The sequence below is a fragment of the Parasteatoda tepidariorum genome, chromosome 4 (genome assembly GCF_982258835.1).
Source record: "Parasteatoda tepidariorum strain Cologne lab strain chromosome 4, Ptep-v5.0, whole genome shotgun sequence".
Lineage (NCBI taxonomy): Eukaryota > Metazoa > Arthropoda > Arachnida > Araneae > Theridiidae > Parasteatoda > Parasteatoda tepidariorum.
In genome coordinates, this window is record NC_141758.1 from 59,308,181 (window position 1) to 59,327,718 (window position 19,538).

General features: G+C 25.7%; 1 protein-coding gene across 2 annotated transcripts; it reads right to left on the reverse strand.

Annotated features, from left to right (window-relative positions):
• Window positions 1-1,101: 1,101 nt before the first annotated feature.
• Window positions 1,102-19,486, reverse strand: LOC107439501 (glycosaminoglycan xylosylkinase). 2 transcript variants are annotated; one of them, XM_043054339.3, is made up of 9 exons: window positions 19,259-19,486; window positions 15,781-16,226; window positions 13,162-13,248; window positions 10,967-11,076; window positions 9,601-9,772; window positions 7,733-7,855; window positions 7,667-7,696; window positions 7,516-7,575; window positions 1,102-6,569 (listed from the first exon to the last, which is right to left on the reverse strand). In XM_043054339.3, exons 1-9 carry the CDS (start codon window positions 19,355-19,357, stop codon window positions 6,359-6,361), a joined length of 1,338 nt encoding a protein of 445 aa, XP_042910273.1. In that variant the 5' UTR covers window positions 19,358-19,486; the 3' UTR covers window positions 1,102-6,358. The 2 variants fall into 2 exon arrangements, with proteins under 2 accessions (XP_042910273.1, XP_042910272.1); XM_043054338.3 differs by having other exon boundaries at window positions 7,667-7,855; window positions 19,259-19,485.
• Window positions 19,487-19,538: the final 52 nt, after the last annotated feature.

The following is a 19,538-nucleotide window of genomic DNA, read 5'->3' on the forward strand; positions in this document are numbered from 1 at the left end:
TTTTCATTTGACCTAATTGATGTTATATAAATTCATTTTTATTACTAAACTAATGTTTCTTGCAATAAAAGCTGTACAGAAACTTATCAATAAATATTTGTTTCATTTTTTTTTAATTTCAATTTTTTTTTCTTGCTTTCTTTTTTTCTTGCAAATTTTTACAAAACAATTTTCACAGTATCATAAAAATTTGAATACTATATAAATATATCAAAATAATGAAATGTTTTAAGAAATGGAAAAAAGTGACGGAATATGATGCATGGTATATATTGTATACAAATAATAAATGGAAACATAAACAAATGAAAAAATAATAATAAAAAATTAGTATAAATCAATACAGTTCATGAACCAAAACTTTGTTATTTTAAATGATATTGCATGAAAATATTAATAATTTTTTTAGGAATGCGCAGCATGCTCCTATTCCCTTTTGCATATACATAATTAGAAAAAACTACATACTACGTATTGAAAATAAAAATGAATAAATAATTAACACAAAATATTCCTTATTTCTTCTGAAAGCTAGTTTGTAAAATTACAGGTTCATATTCGAAATTAGAATTAAAAAAATTAAATAATGCATTTTATTTATAATATCATAGTTAAAATAATAATCAGGATTAGAACAGACACCTGGTAGCTAAAATGAGTAAATAATTAATGCAAAACATTCTTTATTTCTTCTTAAATCTAGCTTTCAATAAGAATATTAATTAAATAACCCTACATTTTCTTTATGATATCATAATTGAAACAATAGTTAGGATTAAAAGTCACATGCTAACTAAAACGAGTAAATTTATACGGAATATTCCCGATTTCGTCCTAATCAATCAATAAAAATGCTAAATTACATCCAAAATAAAACTTATAAAAATTAAATAATGCATTTTATTCAGGATAGCAAAGCTAAAATACATATTAGAAATAAAGCAGTCATCTCTTACTGAAATCAGCTAAGCAAATTAAAACAGATCAGTTTTCTAAAAAGCAAAGTTTTTTTTTTTTTTTTTTTAAACACACACTCACAAAAAACATTAACCGAAAAAAAAAAAGAAGAAAGAAAAGAAAACAGAAACAAGACACCATAAGAATAATTAAAGACATTTATTAAAAATAAATAATTGTACAAACATAAAAAAGTAAACTATGAGAATATGTTACTACAATGATATGTTAGACAAATACATTAGCAAGAATGCCTTGAAACATTTTTAAATTACTGCTATACATAACTTGTAGTCCTGCTACATATTCATAGAATAGCAGAATCAGTTTATCTTATATAATTCATATCTAAAGTTACATTATTTTTTACTGGATATTTAAAAATTGTGATTTTGAAGCAAATATAGTAAATTAAGAAAAAGAGAAGTGTTGAAATTTTTTCTCTTGATAAAAACTAAAAAACTTAGAATATTAAGAGATAGTATATCAATGAAGAGTTTTCATCACAATTATCAACATAGCTTAAATAGATTTATTTATGGAGGAAAAAAAACATTTTAAATTTATTATAGTCAATTAATTTTGTATATAAAAGTTTCACATTAAAATAAAATATTGCGTTAGATGTAGGTAAAACATAAAATCATAACATTAATGTAGACAATTGGTTTTTTCTATTCATTCAATAGTATTTAAAACTATAAAAGATTTACCTAATAAGAAGAAATAAAATTTATTAGAAATGATTTCTTTTTATCAAAATTAGAATACACAGGACAATAATGAGATTTGTTACATACAATATATCTTATCAAATTAGTTTAATTACATAAATTGGAGTTAGACATATATATTAAAAACTTCATTGGCTTCAAAAAATACAAAGATGGTAATAAAAGTCAACATGTTTTGATCGCTCAGCACTCATTCTTTTATTGCTGGAGGTTAACGAGGAAAGCAAAAGCGATTTGAAACATAAAATGCAAAGTTGTTAATATAAAGTAGAAAATAAAGATGTAAAACAAAACAGAAAAACAAATAATAAAAAAAACTGTTGCGGCAGAGAGGAGTAAAATGCATTTCCAACGAGCTACGAAGAGGAGAGGCTTTATATTCTTTGAAGTAACCAAGTTTTTAACCAAGTATATATTTCTGTTTCAGTATCCTGGAATTATTTCTTTAAAAGTTAGACATAGTTACATATATTATATTAAAGATTTGTACATGCATATAAAGTTATTCTTATGAAGAAAAACTTTTACAATCACTCATAATATGTATATTAAGTTGCCAAGGAGAAAATGAACTAAAAACAGAGATAAGAAATTAAGCAAAAAAAGGTAATACAGTACAGTACCCGTTATCCAGAAATCAGAAAACCAAACAACTAAAACGAAATTCAATGAATTTTTCCTCATAAGATTTTAGGATTTTTCTTTCTTTTTTGAAAGATTTTTACCTTACCATCATTTTGGAAATAATCATTAGTGTATTACTTAATCGTTTTTTCTTCTTTTGAAGATTATTTCCAATTTTTTTTTTTAGTTGGATTTAATAATAAAAATAAACGGCTTTTTGTAGCGATTCAGAAAACCAGAAAAATTAGTTATCCGTAATAGCGATGGTCCCGATTGTTCCGGATAATCAGTTCCCTACTGTAGTAATGTAGGTAAAAAATATTGATGGGAAATTAAGATAAGTTTAAAAAAAAAAAAAACTAATAAATACTAAAAGTTTTAAAAGTTTGAACATTTTCAAACAAAACAACTGTACAATGCAAGAAGTCAATTCTTCAGTTTTTAAATGAGGGTTCAAGAAGAATTGGACTAAATTGATTATAAAATTAATTAATTTAATTTGAAAAACTCAATTAAAAGCATATATAGGCGAATTCCTAAAAGCAGTCTGTAGAACACCGAAATAAAGGATAACATTAGTCATATCGGTAATATTCAGAGTAATAAGTTTTTATACTATCTTTTTGCAGACATCTTTTGCAGTAAGAGTATCTTGTCTTTTTGCGGAAAAATCTGTCTTTAAATCTTTCCATCCATAGATATTTATCTTTGGTGGTTAAATCATAGTTCTCTTTAGACATCTTAGCAAATAAATTTTTTTTTCTTTTTTTGTAGAAGTAAAAGGCTTATATTTGTCTTCTTTCCTGCAAAAGGTATATTTTGCAGAAAGATATTTAAGACAACAGCAAGTAGTTTTTTATTTTTTTTTATAAATGTAGTTTAAGTTTCTAAAACCCACAAAATCTTTGGCACCTATTAACTAAATATGGCAACTGTTCAGATTGTATAATGATGGAATGCAGTATAAAGAAATATATGCATTACAACGTGGACAATTGCAGACCCTAAAGATATCAGACAGAACATGGAAAGGATAGTCCATTTTGAGTACACTATTGGATGGGTTGCACACAGATTCTCAGGTTAGTTAAATAGAACACAGCAAACCATACATTTCATTTCCTTAATTCACTCTTCAAATCATCGGCCATTTTTAAAACATCTGGTAGATACATCAAATTGAAAATCTAATTTAGGACCAAAGAGGCACACATTTTACCTAGAAATGAACAGTAAAAAGAAATAGTTTTTGTTGAACTAAAAAATATTTTTTTAAACGTAGAATGCAGCAGAGTCTAGTTCTAACTAGCTAATAAAAAGAATACAAAAAAATTATACAATGAGATATAATACAAATACTATAGCACATGGCACAAGTTCAAAAAATAAAAATTTATAAATGACACAGCAGACACTAATAACTTGGAAAATGGCAAACACTGTTGTTTGCTTTCACATTTATTATATTTTAACAAATATTTAGCCAAGTAGACAGAATTCTCATAGATTGCATGTTTTCCTCCATGATATATGATTAAACAGAATCTGAATTTTACCAATTACATACGCAATTTACCATACACACACAAAATAAATTTAACAGCAAGAGGATTATTATTAACACTAGGGAACAACTTCTTTGTTGCATGTATACAAGAACTTGATCTTACCTAATTTGGTTATAGGGATTTCAAATCTGAAATTAGTTTTGTTTCGAAATCTAAAGATTTTTTTAGAAATTATATTTTTGGTTCATTTTTCATATGAATTTAGGAGTTTATAAAGAATACATAGGTTTATATGCATGTATATACATATGCCTGTTGTTTTGAAAATAACACTCAAGACAAAAAACATATGACCTTAATGTATCGCACCATCTTTCCACCACTCCCTATGTACCAGAGAAGTGGGAGCACTAAGTGATAACTTGAGTAAATTTAAAAGAAAAATCTTGGTTAGGAATATATTATCAAATTACATGAAAATTGTAGCTTGCAGAGATAAACAGATTGAAGATTTGAAATCAGTATGCGAAAATATCTGAAATCTATTAAAAAATTTCAAGGCAAAAATAATATTTGTTCCGCAGTGTAATTCCTACATATACATGAAATTGCCAGGATATATCCATAACAAGTGCGACTCACAACACTACAACTAATAACATTCTTAGGCCTTAATTAATTTATCAAAACACATCAATTACTTGAGAAATACCTCTTGCATAATTTAAGAATTTTTATATACAGATTTGTATGTTTTGTTTCTAACTATTTTATGTAACTGTTAAAGCATCTCAAAAAGGCAGGATAATATAAAATTCAGTAAGATTTAAACTACATTTAGATTAAAAGTGATTATTTACTTATTAGCAACTAGGATAATTTTTATACAATAATTTTGTATACTTTTATAAAATAGCACCCCACATATATTATGTTGGAAAAGACATAACTGCGTAAAATACTATGGATTATTGAAAGCTTTGTGATGATTCACCAAGTAACATTGTTCATTTGTATCGCAAATCACCAGAGCTTATAATTTTTTGAAAAAAGAGCTGATTATATAACATACAAATAATCACAGTTTCCGAATATTAATAATAATATGACAACTTATGTTTATTCGGAGGTATGTTTATTCAGAAAATGCATTTTATTAACCCTTTCGCAACAGGAGTTGAAAACACCCACAAATAGCTTTCTTTTACGCAAGCACTTGTCAAGAACGGGAGGGTTTTGCTGTTAAGCCTAAATTCATGACATAATAATGTCTGAGGTGAGCTTTTTGAATCAATCACGTTGCAAGTCTTATTTCTATATATATAGTTCCATATATATATAAATTAATATATAAAAAGATTTATTAATTTATGAAATGATTTATCTAATCAAATAAAAAGGAAAATTCCTATTTTGAGATCCAAGGTTAAAAGAAAAGAAGAAAAATGTTTTCACTAGAAAGCAAGGATTGGACTTGGTTGCCCAAAATCAATAAGACATAGTACTTGATTACTTTCTAGTTTACCAAGTCTACCTAGTGTTATTCAAAGGAAGAAAAAAAAAACAATCCTTTGCAAAAATATTTTTGTACCTTGGTGAAAATAAATAAGGAAGATTAATGGGTGAGATTTTAAAATGCTACCAAAAATTTTTGTAAAATTAAAGATTAATTTTATTAAGAAATAATTTTCTGTTATCAAAATAACAAATGACCAAAGACTTACGATATCAACAAATTAGTGAAATTGAGGTATGACTGAATTTATGATTGATTTGGAAAACGCAAATAAAAAAAAAAAGCATTTTAAACATAAACCGTTAAATCTTGCATGGCAAAGAGATAAGTATCGAAGTGGGATTCAGTATAGACCTCACTTGTTATTATTTAAATATTACGAACACTGGTATTTTTATACTATTTGACGTTAAAAAACATTGCAATAAACAATATTCAACAACACAAAACAATTTAATTTTTCACATAAATTTACAGTATTGATATTATGTAAACTAGTACTAAATAAACTTTAACCTGCAAAATGAGGTTAATTATCACCACATTAAAAATTTCTAATCATGTTTTCTGACAATTTCCTTCAACACTTGAGGTTCCTAGTATACGATAGTAACTGTTTTATTTATTTTCCATTATTTTGAGAAATATTGCAAAGTGAAATGGACAGATAACAGAATAAAAATATAATTTTCATATGAGTTTCAAAATTCAAACCATCATAGCCCTTCATAAAAACAGCACTCTAAATTGTTTTATGGAATTGTAATATTATTTTACAGAATAAAAAAAAAATGCTTACTAACACATATTAAGAAAGTCAACTATTAAATAAAGATTACAGAATTTTTGAATACAAAGTGGAAGTGATATTCATAATGAAGTCTACTTCCCTAAAGGTCAAACTAATAAAAAAAACAATTCATAGTATAAAGGCAATGTAAAATATCACAGAATAAAAATATATTGTCAGAATCATACTAAAATGCATGAATCAGACATTACATATTGAAAGCTTTTAGTTAAATTGTGTCCATAAGAACTTTCTCTTCACCATTATCATCTAAACACACTTCAATTGCAGCAAGAACTGTTTTCAATCGTCTATCAAGTGATTCATAATGTGATTGAGAGAGAACAGGTGACAATTGGTCAAGGCTTAAAATGGATTTAAGGGATAGACCAAGATGGCCAACAAATGTCCATAAGCGTTCATAAGTTTTTCTGCGAATCCTAAAAATGTAAAAAAATTTTTAATACCACGCAAACAGTAAATTGTTGCTTAAGTCAGAAATATACATTATTAACAGATGGCCATTTCAACATTTCTGAATGCTATAGTTACAAAGTTTTGAAGTATGTACATAATTAAATTTTAAAAAATTTAAGCTCTGCTAATAATTTTTGTTTAAAAAAAAAATCTGAGTGTTCAGGACGTAACACAATACATTATGTCAGTAAAAACCAGTCTTTTATTTTTTTAAAAAATTTAAAAGTTACTAAAAATTGGAGTAAGTATAAATAACACCAAGAGTTATTTTATCAAAAATAATTATAATTGTTTCTAATATTTTTGGTTAAAAAAAATCCAAGTGTTATAGATGTAACATAATACATTATATCAGAAAAAACCAGTTTTCTCATTTTTTAAAAAATTATAAATATTCAAAAGTTTTAAAACATTATCGGAATAGTTTGAATTTTTTAAACAGAGATTTAAGCATTTCAAATCGGAAAATATGATATTCATAAACGATAAAATTGTCTTAAATTAAGTGACATTTGCAAAAGGGGAAAACAAACAAATACAGCAGATAAGTTATTATTATATTTACCTAATTAGTAAAATAATTTATGAACTTATTCATTCAATGTTACTTACATAATAAAGAAAGCTTTCCTGTAATTATTAATATCAAACAATTTCTAGTCTTAAATAATATTATTCATAATGAGCATTTGAATTGCAAGTATTTAACTTTGTTACCATTTAGAAATTACAACATCATTACAGACATTTATAGAAAAATAGTACCATATTATTAATATAATTTATGAGCATTTCAATATTCATGGATTATTTATTAATTATATATATAATATTACATTGTTCTTAGTTACAGAATTAAGTTTTGCCGAAAATATATAAAGAAATAATAAAAATTAATAGTATACATACTTGCAACATTGATACAAAGGAGCTAAAATTGTTAATTCATCCCAATATGGATTCCCAAAACTAAATAAATAAAAATACATAAAAGTAAATAAATTAAAATAACACAATTTCATTTTGATTTATAAAATGAAAAACAATTAAGTGTATTTACCTTTTACCATTGTCAAGTAAAATAACAATGCTGTCTGGAAAATCAGCAAAGACTTCATAGTGATGCCTGTCTGCATTTCCAATCAAATAATCAAAAACAGCAGCATCAATCAAATCTAAAAGCCTGTTTCCTTTTTTATAAATGTTAATTTTCCTAATTTGATCACAATAGTTGAAGTCTTGTTCCCACCTAAGCATAATTCAATGCTAATAAGGATCATACACAAATAATAAATTGATGATAATAAATTATATGACTGTAGTACATGCAGGGGTCTGCTTAGACATTTTGTGAAAGGTCCTGTTTTTGTAAAATTGTGAAGAAACTATTAATAATTTGTGAATATAAAATAAGCATTAAGTCACCTTCTTTCAACCAAGGCCCTGCTTTTGTGAATTTGTGCAAATAGGGTCCTGTTATTTGGTACTTAGCCTAACTGCTCAACACAAAATATTCATTTCGGACGAATAATGGATACAAAATCACTCACATTTTTAATAATTTCAATTGACATATTTTAGATAACACAACTTAGTAATGTATCACTTTTAATGTTTTATGCATCAAGTAAACTTAAACAATTCTTAAATTTATAATATTTTATTTAAAAAATTGCCAGAAATTAATTTTTATTTGCATAATATTCTATTAATTAATTTTATGAATAAATACAAATTGATCAATTACTTATTTACAAAAAAAATTATGATTTAATATTAATAAGAATGTACACACAATGTTTGTAAAAGTAGAAATATTTTCTTAGAATACTATGTTTGGAATTTAAACTTAGGGAAACTTGGAAAACTTAGTTTGTCTTTCTCTCCCACCCCCCTCCGGGAAGGGCTTATTCGATGAACTAAACAATAACGAAGATAAACAAATTTGTAAAGGGTCCGATCAAAAGAGAAATAATTTTGTGAAGGGTTCGTTTATATGAAAAGGTATTTTGTGAAGGGTCCGTTAATGGATCCAAATTTCTTCTAAACAGACCCCTGACATATGACTATAGACATAAGTTTAAATACAAAAGTATCACAGCAATAGACCCCATGGCAGAATCGCGGCGACACAGCAATGTCGTCGCAGAATGTTACAGAGTTCTTGCAGGTAGAAAGATTTTTCTTTTGGAAAGTAAAAAAATTTTGTTTTCTTTTCTGCAGAATTTTACTCAAAATATGCTTTTATCACATATTGGAGGGGAAGGAAATGCTCACGATTTTTCGATTCTCATTTGAGAAATAAAAATACAGTAATGACTGGCTTCAGCAAGATTTCAAACAGATAATATTTAAAAAAAACATACATTCCAAAATCACGAGAGTTTAAAATATAAATTATTTTAAAAATCATGTTCTTTCCTTTCATTTTTCTTTAAAGGACACCATCTTTTACACTTTATGACAGTGAGTTAGAGATTTTGTAACAAATTCTGATTTATAGCAAAAGAATTAATTAATCAATGCATACATTTTCTGATGTTTTATAAATTTGGTAGAATAAAATCCATGAAATATTTTTAACATATAAAAATTTTAAATAATGCATTTTAGTCTTTATTTTATCACCCACTACTCGCATCTATTCGATCATAAATATGTGTAGAGTTTTGATATTTTTTTCCAGCAATTATTGAAAATTTTCACTTGTTTTTTTTAATTGCTCAGCTACTAATATAGGTAATCTCATGAATTTTTTTTAAATATGCTGATATTATTACAGCATACAAAATTCAAATTACGGATTCAAGAAACTACTCTTTAACACACCCGTTTGCACTGGTATCATTGCTGATTGTTAAAGTGATTCAATACAATCACAATCACTTTATTAAAAATTTGTAAAAAATAATTCTTTTAAGCCTTGATTTTATGTCAAATCAGCAAAATGTAGTTTAGAGTAATATAACAAATGGATAAATATGTATATATTACCTAGCAGTAACTGTTTCTTTATAAGTTCTTTGCCAGGGGCTGCGATATTTTTTTAACCTATATTTTTCAGGAAACATGAGTATCAAAGCTCCTTCCATAACATCTCCAGTACCACATGCGGGATCAGCCGGAGAGCAATAATAACAATGGCCATAAAAACAAGTGTCATTATCTGAAAAAAGTTTCTTTTTTAATAAGAAATATTTTTGAAAAAATAAAATTATTTATTTGAATGATATAAAAAAGGGCTAATAGCTTTTACAAAAGCAAGAGTGACGAAAAAAAAAATCCTCTAGAAGGATTTTGATTTGACTCATCACATATATCATTTATTATTTTATTCCTTTATTTTTTTTTAAAAAAAAAACATTCCATCAAAAGAAAATCTTACTCTCACAAAAAAATTTTTTTTACCACTATTTCATGTTATAATATGAATGTCATGGTTATTTATTTATTTATATTATTACTGTCAAAAGCAGCAGCAACCAGCGGTGAAGAGGAGCAGAAATGAACCCGTATGATGTTATGGTACTTTTGCTAGCCGGAACCGCGTTCCGGGACATAAATTTTAGACTTTTAGTCGAAAATTAAGTACAAATTGTAAAATATTAATGAATAAATATTTAAAAGAAAAAAAAACAGATCAAAAGTTGATTTACTTCATATTAGTATTGTTATTCTAAAACCACAGACTTTTCATTTGGTTCCCTTTACAACTTTTTAGAAAATTCTTACAACCCATTTAAGGATAAAACTCATATAAAATATACACTATGCTTGAAAAATTAACAGAGACCATATCATTTACTCCTAATCCAGGTGAACTGGGTTCCCAGGAAAAAAATTTAGCACTACAACAATATAGCTCACAGCAATAAAAAAGAGAAACTTTCAGAATCAATAAAAGCTTGACAAAAGAGAATTTATTAAATGATTTCGAGGTCACAATTGTAGAATTATTAATAAATATTAGTTAATGTAAAATTTGCAACTGAAAAAGTATTCTTTTTGTTAAAGTAAAGCTTAAAACAAATGAAAAAAAAATGGAATTAAAACTATTTTCAACATTTAAGAAAAGTCGTCCAAAAACCAAAGTGCAATCAACTTAGGTCTTAGAGGTAAGTAATGCTGAAAACAAACCACTAGAAGCAAGAAAACTTTCTAGAAAGCATTTTTATGTGCAACTAACTTCTTTGTTCAGATGCTTTTTAAATTGGATTTAAAACTAAACACCTCATTCATAAATTTTATAGATGACATTCATTTACGTAAAAAATGATACTTAAAAAAAAAAAGAGACACAGTACAAAATTAGATAGATATTTTAAGACATATAAAAACAAGAAATAAATAAAAATAAAACCTCTAGTGAAAAATGTTTTTGATAAACTTTCCGATGCTACAGGTAAAACTTCTGTCTTGAGATTTATAATTCTGCCGACAGTCAGTGGAGAACGGCATAGGCCAAGGAGTCTGGAAAAAAAGTCACAATTAGTTGAATTAAAATGAAACTTTTTAACTACTTGGATTATTAATCATCAAAAGAAAAAAAAATACGTATACAAAATGAAAACCGCATCTTACATTATATTTGGAGGGACAAAAAATAAGTGAATAAAATTTTATATTTGGCTTGACAAGTTAACTTCTAGCATTAAAGAGAAGGAACATTTTGCTGTTATACTATAATAAGGCACAAAAAAGGGTTTGCATATTAATATTTAAATACAGTCGAACCTCATTTAACGAAGTCACTAAATCCAGATAATAAGTTCGTTATATGGAAAATTTGTTAAATAGAAAATCACCTTTCGTAATACTTAAACAACACGAAACAGTATTTAAATTCATAAAACTAGACATATAACAATTGACACACCTTTATCTTGTAAACTAGTACCTCCTATTAATTTCATAAATCTTTACCATAAAAGAAATCTGCATGGAAAGCAAGAATAGAACAAAACATTATCCAGTGTTACACTATCATGCAACAGATATTTTCAACTAAATAAAGATAAATTTATGTATAAAATTATAGCTCCATTTATTGCAAAAGTAATTTTAAACATTACATTATTACTATTTATTTACATTATTACCAATTAGTTTAATTAATCAACATTTAACATTAAAATTTTCAATATACAATAAAACCCCTATCATCCAATACCCTTAGATAGCTGCTAACTCGTTGAAAAAAATAAAATAGGAACATGAAATATGATAAGAAAACCAGGGGTGATTGTGAAAAAATGAAAAACTCTGGAAATTTTAATTACAAAAATTCAATATCAATTTATAAACCATATATGTTTCATATTTAACATAATTTTTTAAACTAACATGTTAAATTAATATACTTACTAACAAAGAATATCACCCCTTTATATCAACAAATTCAAAAAAGAAAAAAAAACATTACTTCTTACAAGAATTGCGTTATTGCAGATTATAAAATCACATGAATCACGCTATAATGGATTTTAAAAGTACAAAAATACAAATTGTGATATTGAATTTTTAAATCACATAAATACGAATCACATGCATAATTTTCAGATGCCGTGAATACGAATAGCAATGTGTAGTTTTTAAATCATGTATAGATATAATACGACAAACAATGTTTGATATTACAAACGCTTGATAAGGAATCGGAATATTGAATTTTAAAAATGCGTAAATACGAATCGCACCATTGGGTTTTACAAATCACAATATTGGATTTTTTATACTCTGTGAATAGGAATAGCGATGTACGAGTTTTAAATTGTGAGAAGGTAAATTGCAAAGCGTAACTTTTAAATTAGGGAATTTCAAATCCTGTTTATGTTGGCAGGAAAAAGAGAACGAATGAAACCTTTTTTTTCCAGGAATTAGAAAAAGATTAGAAAAATTAGAAATTTTTTTCAAAGAAGCAGATTTTTTTTCCTTTTTTAGTAATAGTAAAAAAAAAATTCCCAATGGTGACAAATTTCCTTTGAACGGTGTTTGTGCAAATCATACAGGTGTGTTTACTGGTAGACTAAGAATGAACTTATAAACAGATTAAAAATCCATTTTAAACAATATTAAAATCAGATTATATGTTTGTGCAAATCATACAGGTGTGTTTACTGGTAGACTAAGAATGAACTTATAAACAGATTAAAAATCCATTTTAAACAATATTAAAATCAGACATGCGCTGAAGAAAGCGCAAACATTTTTGTATTTTTCCATGTTTCATACAATAAGTATTAATCATATAATCTGAGTTTGGCAAGTACAATTCAATTAATATAGTTACAATATTTAAATTCGAAAGCAATATGCAATCAAACAGTGAATGAAAAGAAACAACTCTTCTTAAAAGAATAATTACTTAATTCCTGTCATCATTTATATTTTCTAAAATAATACAGGTTTGATATCCTTTCATAAAAAATAAATAATACTTTAAAAAAAACATATTACTTATTTATAGAGAAGAAAAAACTATCTACATATGGTACAATTAATCATAGATTTAACTAAACAGATAAATATATAATTTTTTACATATTATATTTATACCGATTAAGATGAAATGCTGCTATTTCTCCATTATGGCGATCAGCTCCTGCATATGGAGATCCAGTAACTACATATTCCCTGTTATACCTAAATTAAAACAAAATGCTAGACTATTTAGATAGCGAAATCAAAAACAAATAAAAATGCACAACTTGTCATCATTTATATTTTGAGACAATATATCGCTTTAATTATATTAAAATTAATACAACCGTTTAGAAGATTTTAAAGCAAGTAACAGGGAAAAAAAATATTATGGTTAGGTTAAATAACTCAATTTGAAATCGAAAGATAATAAAGAACAAAAAGAATAAAAACGAAATAAATTCTAATAGACGGAAAAAATGAGAATTGATTAAAATATACTGAATTAAGACACATTATTTATTCCATTATTTTAGTTAGATGTTTCAAATTCTGAGTTTTACTATCTTTATATGTTGGTTTTCTGAAATTCTATTATAACTACTATAACTAATATAGACATTCCATTATAACTAATATTTCAGAAATTTATATTAACTAATATAAATTTCTAAAATTCTGCCTCATCATTAATTTAAAACTTTAATTTAACATAACAATTAAATACATTGATAAAAGAGACAGAGTATTTTATAACAAATTAAAATAGCAATAAGTAAAACGATAAAAGAAGCAAATGTAGAAATTCCCCTTAATACTGCCAAAGCTATTCTCGGTTCAGGGTATAATCAGTTTACCAACTCCTAACTAGGTTTGCTTTCTCGTATGCGCTTGGCATGGAAAATTTGTATAAATTTCTCCTTTAATCAGTTAAAGGGTAGTGGTCAATTCCATGGTAACACACATGACTATATTTTTTGCCCAATTTTAGCTAACAAATATTAAGATATTTTCACACATTTTGCAGAGCATCAACTTATGCATCTCTTAATAAAAATACCTAATTCAAAAAAATTTAATTAATAAAATAAAAATATGATGTGACAGATAAAACAAAAAACGGACACAAATACAGAGTCTCTTAACAATATAACCAATTGCTTTTAATTGGTGCATAATTTAGGTCCAGAAATTTCAAAGACATGAAATAATAAAATTTAAAGGAAGTACCTTTTTTAAAAAATATTTACTAGTGTGACAAGGAATTGTGACATATATGGGAGCTTAAGACAGTTAGCTTGTCATAACTGTTCATAAAAAATATAATTATTTTTAAACAAAGTTCTTAATTGTTTTTTTTTCTTCATGAAATTAAAACTTTTTTATTCAGTTTTAATAGAGAAAAATTTTTTTTGTTAAAATTTTAAAAATGATAACAGATATGACATTTAACTATTTTTCATGGAATCGGCCAAGTAACAAATCAGGGTTGCCACTCAAATCTGGAAAAAAAAATTCCTTGTGTTTTCCCTGTACATATTATACACATATTATTGTACATACCCTGTACATATTATTATTTTCCCTGTACATATTAAGAGGAAACAACAATTACTGAGCTCTTGTATGAGTTATATTGGGCTAACTATATTTATTAGTTTTTATTGCTGGAAAAATAGCTGAACATACTTAAATAATGCTATAGTAGTTTAGTATAGCTGAAATATCATGGTTAAATATCCCATAGATTACGTTTTGAGTGGTCACCATTTTTTTAAAGACAAAAGTAAGAAACGAAATTCCCTGTATTTTTCCAGTTTGTAAAGAAAAAATCAAAAGTCTCTGCATTTTCCCTGTAATTTTAGGTGATTTTTAAATTCCCTGTATTTTCCAAGTTTTCCCTGTTCTCCCTGTGGAGTGGCAACCCTGCAAATCCATTAAATATCAAAATTTAATTAAAAATAAAATGTAAAACAATAAGATGAAACACGTATATTTATATCAGGGGTCTGTCTAGGTTATTTTAAAAGGTACCTATTAATTAAGATAATGAAAATTAAGATATAATTTGTGGAAATTAAAAAATAAACACTACATGTACACAATATCATTTTAATTAGTATTTTACCAAGTACTCAGCACACATTTAGCATATTGAGATAACAGTATACTGAGATAAAAGAACAGATTTTAATATTAACATACTCCGACAAGTTTTGACATTGCCCTCGGTTAATACCGAGTAGTTGCAAAAATTAAATATCTATAAGTATAAATAAAGATGGAGATTTTTAGTAATGAGAAAAAGATATATACTATTCAAACATAAATTTATTGCATGCAATCATTTACTACTGCTTAACTCATAAAAAAAAGACAATTGTACTATAAAGTTTTAAAATGCATGGAGGAAAATCTTAAAATTTGCTTTTTAAAAAAAGTATTTTGTGAAACTACCATTTTTCTTAAAGTAAAATTTGTGAAAGTACCACTAAACGATAGTAAATTTGTCCTGGACATACCCTGTATGTGTGTATATATATATATATATATATATATATATATATATATATATATATATATATATATATATATATATATATATATATAAACAGACTACATATATATATAGAGCATTCAAACTTAAAACCAAAACACGATAAAAAAAAACAAAAACAAATATAACATTTAAGCACAGAAACCAAACAAAAAAGAATGTTAAAAAAACAAGGACAATTTAAAAATAAAAATTACTTCTGCGGTTTAAATATAACTTCTTGACCACCTTCCAGTTTTAACATCATCTTTAGTTGCGTTCCTTTGTATCCAATACCTGCATGGTCGATCTTGTTGAAAACCATAGAATTCAATACATACCCTAACTCAGGTGTATTTTCAGAATGTATTTCACGAGACTTAACCCATCCAGCAGCAAGACTCCAGGGCGATACTTTCATTTTAAAATCACTTTGAAGATTTTCTTTAACATACTTCAAAATGTGTATGTACTCTTGTTTACCACTATTGGCAGAAAAATTCAGAGTCTGTAATTTATTATTAATTTTAATCCCAGCAACTGATGCTACACTGGGAATAGTAAAATTCTTATTGCTTAGTCTAGACCGCCTATCTTTATTTAGAAGCGATGGTATTGTTGTCTTGATAAGTTCTTGTTTTAAAGTTTCAGGGTTGTTGTGATTCTACAAAATAAAATGTTAAAATTTAAAACCAGATGCATAAGTTACAAATACTTAAAGTCATATGAATGCAAAAATATTGTAAATTTGAAGTATAATAAAAATTATATATTTATACTTGTCATTTCATTTTATTTTAAAATTGAAACTAGTTAGTTTACATTTAAATATTTTTTGTTCATCTGATCAAATATATGACTTTAATTGGGCATACTATGAAAAAGTAATGTTGTCTTTTGTTTTTTTCTTATAAAGTAAGCTTTATAAGAAAAGATGAAGTGCATATAGTAATGATAATCAATAAGCGTTGTAAGCACAGAGAACAGTGGGTATATGTATTATAATTAACCAATAATTAGATATATCAGACAAAAAAAAATTACATAAATCTAAATTAAAGCTAAGAAATTTTTAAAAAAAATATCATCTTATAGAAATTTAGCAGATGGTAGGAATTTATTTTCCATGTTTAATTTTTTGAGAACTCTTGCAATTAGTTTATTTTAATTTCTTCCCTCTAAAACTAAGTGCCAGAGGAGCAAAAAAGATAATCCTATATAAAACAGAGTTCAATACAAATAAAATGTCATTTACTAAATAGTTGATAAAACAGATATAATAACAGAGGTAAAAATGCTAAATATTTCAAAAAATTGACAATTTGAGAACAATGTTATATTTCTAGTGACTTTTAGCAAAAGATATTATGAAATATTACCTATAGTTTTTTTAGAAACACTGATAATTGTAGTACCTGCCAATTGATAAAGGCATAAATAGGTCCTATAACATAAGCTATTGTACATTCCATTCTAAATATTATATTCTTTTGTTGTTTACATCAGGGTTTGTTGATTCAGCTTGATTTAAATCAAAGGATTTAAAAAAAAAAAAAAATCATTGATTTAAACCAACTTATTTTTTTATATATATATATATTAATTTCAAACATTAAAAATCAGTGTATTAAATTATTGATACTTTTATTATTTTTTTTTCTTAGTTTTAAAATTTATTTTAAATAAATTGCTGCATTAATTAATTTTAGTTAATGAAATTACTTTCTTTCTTGGTCTGTGTTAAACTCCAACACATTTGAAATTATATTTTTAAAAATCTTTTGATCCTTGAGATTGAAAGTACAGATTAAAGAAAACATTCAATACTGTCTTAATATAGACTTGCATAGCTGTAGAAAGTAATTAATAAACATGAATTTAAAAAAAAATGCAAATAATGTTAATTAAAATTCTACCTCTTGATTGAAAAAGCATGGAATTAAAATCTACACCATATTTAATTGGTGGAAAATGTATATTTTTGAAGCTTGAGGTTATATTAAAAAGAAATTACCCTAATATGCCAAAAAAAGGAAGAGAAAAAAAAAGGCTGATGAATTCAGATATTTTTTTCTGATATAGTGTCATTCTTCCCTTTCAAAGTCTATTTGAAGCAGTAGGGTTATTAACTGGTCTTTTTTTCTCATAATATGTTTACAGTATCTTTGACATTATCAGATTTCCTATAAAGAAATTTTGTGAAAAAAAATTCCAATGAGTACATAGATTTTTTTAAAAATCTTTTTAGCTTAACTTATCTATTTTGATATTGGATTGAAAATGAATACTTTAATATAAAAATATATAGATTAAATATTTATTTATTTTTTGATCAATGATTACATTTATTTTGTCATCTTAAAAATCAAGAGGAAAAAAAAAAAAAGAAATCAAACTTTTAAATTAAAATTATGGTTTGCTAATTGAAACCTTGTTTAAATAGTTAAAGTACAGGGGTCTGTCCAAGCCAAATTTACTACCGTTTAGCGGTACCTTCACAAATTCAACTTTAGGAAAAAAAGTAGAATAATTTCACAAAATACTTTTTCTTAAAATTTTATTTTTAAGTCTCATAAGAAACGATAAATCCATATTTTTGAGTTGATTTTTTAATAATTTTTAATTTTCATAAATTATGTCTAAATTTTCACAAACTAGGTAACTCTCAGAAAAACCTAGACAGACCCCTGAAGTATTCTTTAAATTATCTATTTCATCTAGTCTTTAAATTTCCATTACATAGCTATTTGTATCAAAATGGTTGTTATGCATTCAAAGCTATGTATTATATTGAAAAATTATTTTACTAAGTCAGAGTTCCTAAAATTATTGCTATAATATAGTTTTAATATTAATTTAATAGTGATTAAACATTTATAAAGTTTTTTGAATCATAAACTAAAATTCTTACAGTGCATTTGAATAAAAAAAATCTGATTTAAATCAAAAAACACCGATTTAAATAAAAAAAATCATGAACTCTGGTTTACATGAAGTGTTAAGGTTTTGAACATTTGAGAAGATTTCCGTATTGGAACCTAGGCCAAAATAACGGCCAAGTTTGGGCAACTTCTGGGCAATGGGATACAAGAAACAAACAAAAAAAAATTTCAGAAGGTGCAAATTTGACAGGCATAATGTAGCCACTCCGGACTTTATTTATATTTAATTTCTGCTAATTCAAAAACTTTTAACAGTTGTAATGGAGCAAAAACAGATACCAATAAAGAAATAACTTTGAACAATTATGAGGATATTTTCGTACCCGTACCTGTTCATACTATCTACAATTGCGAGGACATAAAATTCAAACAAAAGTAAAACACAATGTACAGTAGTTTAACCATGGGAAGGTTTTAAGATGATTTCTTTCTATTATTATTTAATTTTTTTAAAGTTGTTTCTCGCTTGCAATAGCTCTTGAGTCAGCCAAACTTGGAGATTATTTTAGGACAGGTACTGATACCGAAATGTTGTCAATATTTTAAACAATGTTAAAGCATAAAATTTTTGTTTGTAACTTTATGAAAAGGAAATTACAATAGAAAAGAAGGAACCAAACCCCGTTTCTACTTTGGTTATTACTTTGTCAAAATCTCAATCATGCTTGAAGCTTAAGAGTTAAGCACTTCGAAACAAGAAAAAACATGAATATGGATTAAATTAACAAAAATTTTAAAATACAGTGAAACTAACTTGTAAAGGAGTTTCAATATAGCTGAAATAAAAAGCAAAAACAACTATCATTCCAAAACATAATAATAACACAAAAGCTATTCTTAATTTCAGCTTCATTTAATTTCTGATGTATTTAATTTTATTTATAAGTGTTTTAAATTTAATATATTTTCTTGACTTGGCAACTGAAGTTTGCTTTAAGCCTGTTGTTTACTATGTGAGTAAGCTTTCAGCTGCCCATTTCTGTGTTTATTGACTCACATTTAATTGGAAAAAACAGGTAATCTCAGTAAATTGA

Bases quoted from the DNA above. Each gene is read 5' to 3' on its own strand.
- LOC107439501 (XM_043054338.3), bottom strand. From the start codon at position 19,357: ATGAAGCTGAAATTAAGAATAGCTTTTGTGTTATTATTATGTTTTGGA. The intron at 9,773-10,966 runs GTTTTATTTTTA...AACTTTTTTCAG, and splicing joins AAAAACATTTTTCACTAGAG to ATAATGACACTTGTTTTTAT. The intron at 7,576-7,666 runs GTAAATACACTT...TTATTTATTTAG, and splicing joins TTACTTGACAATGGTAAAAG to TTTTGGGAATCCATATTGGG.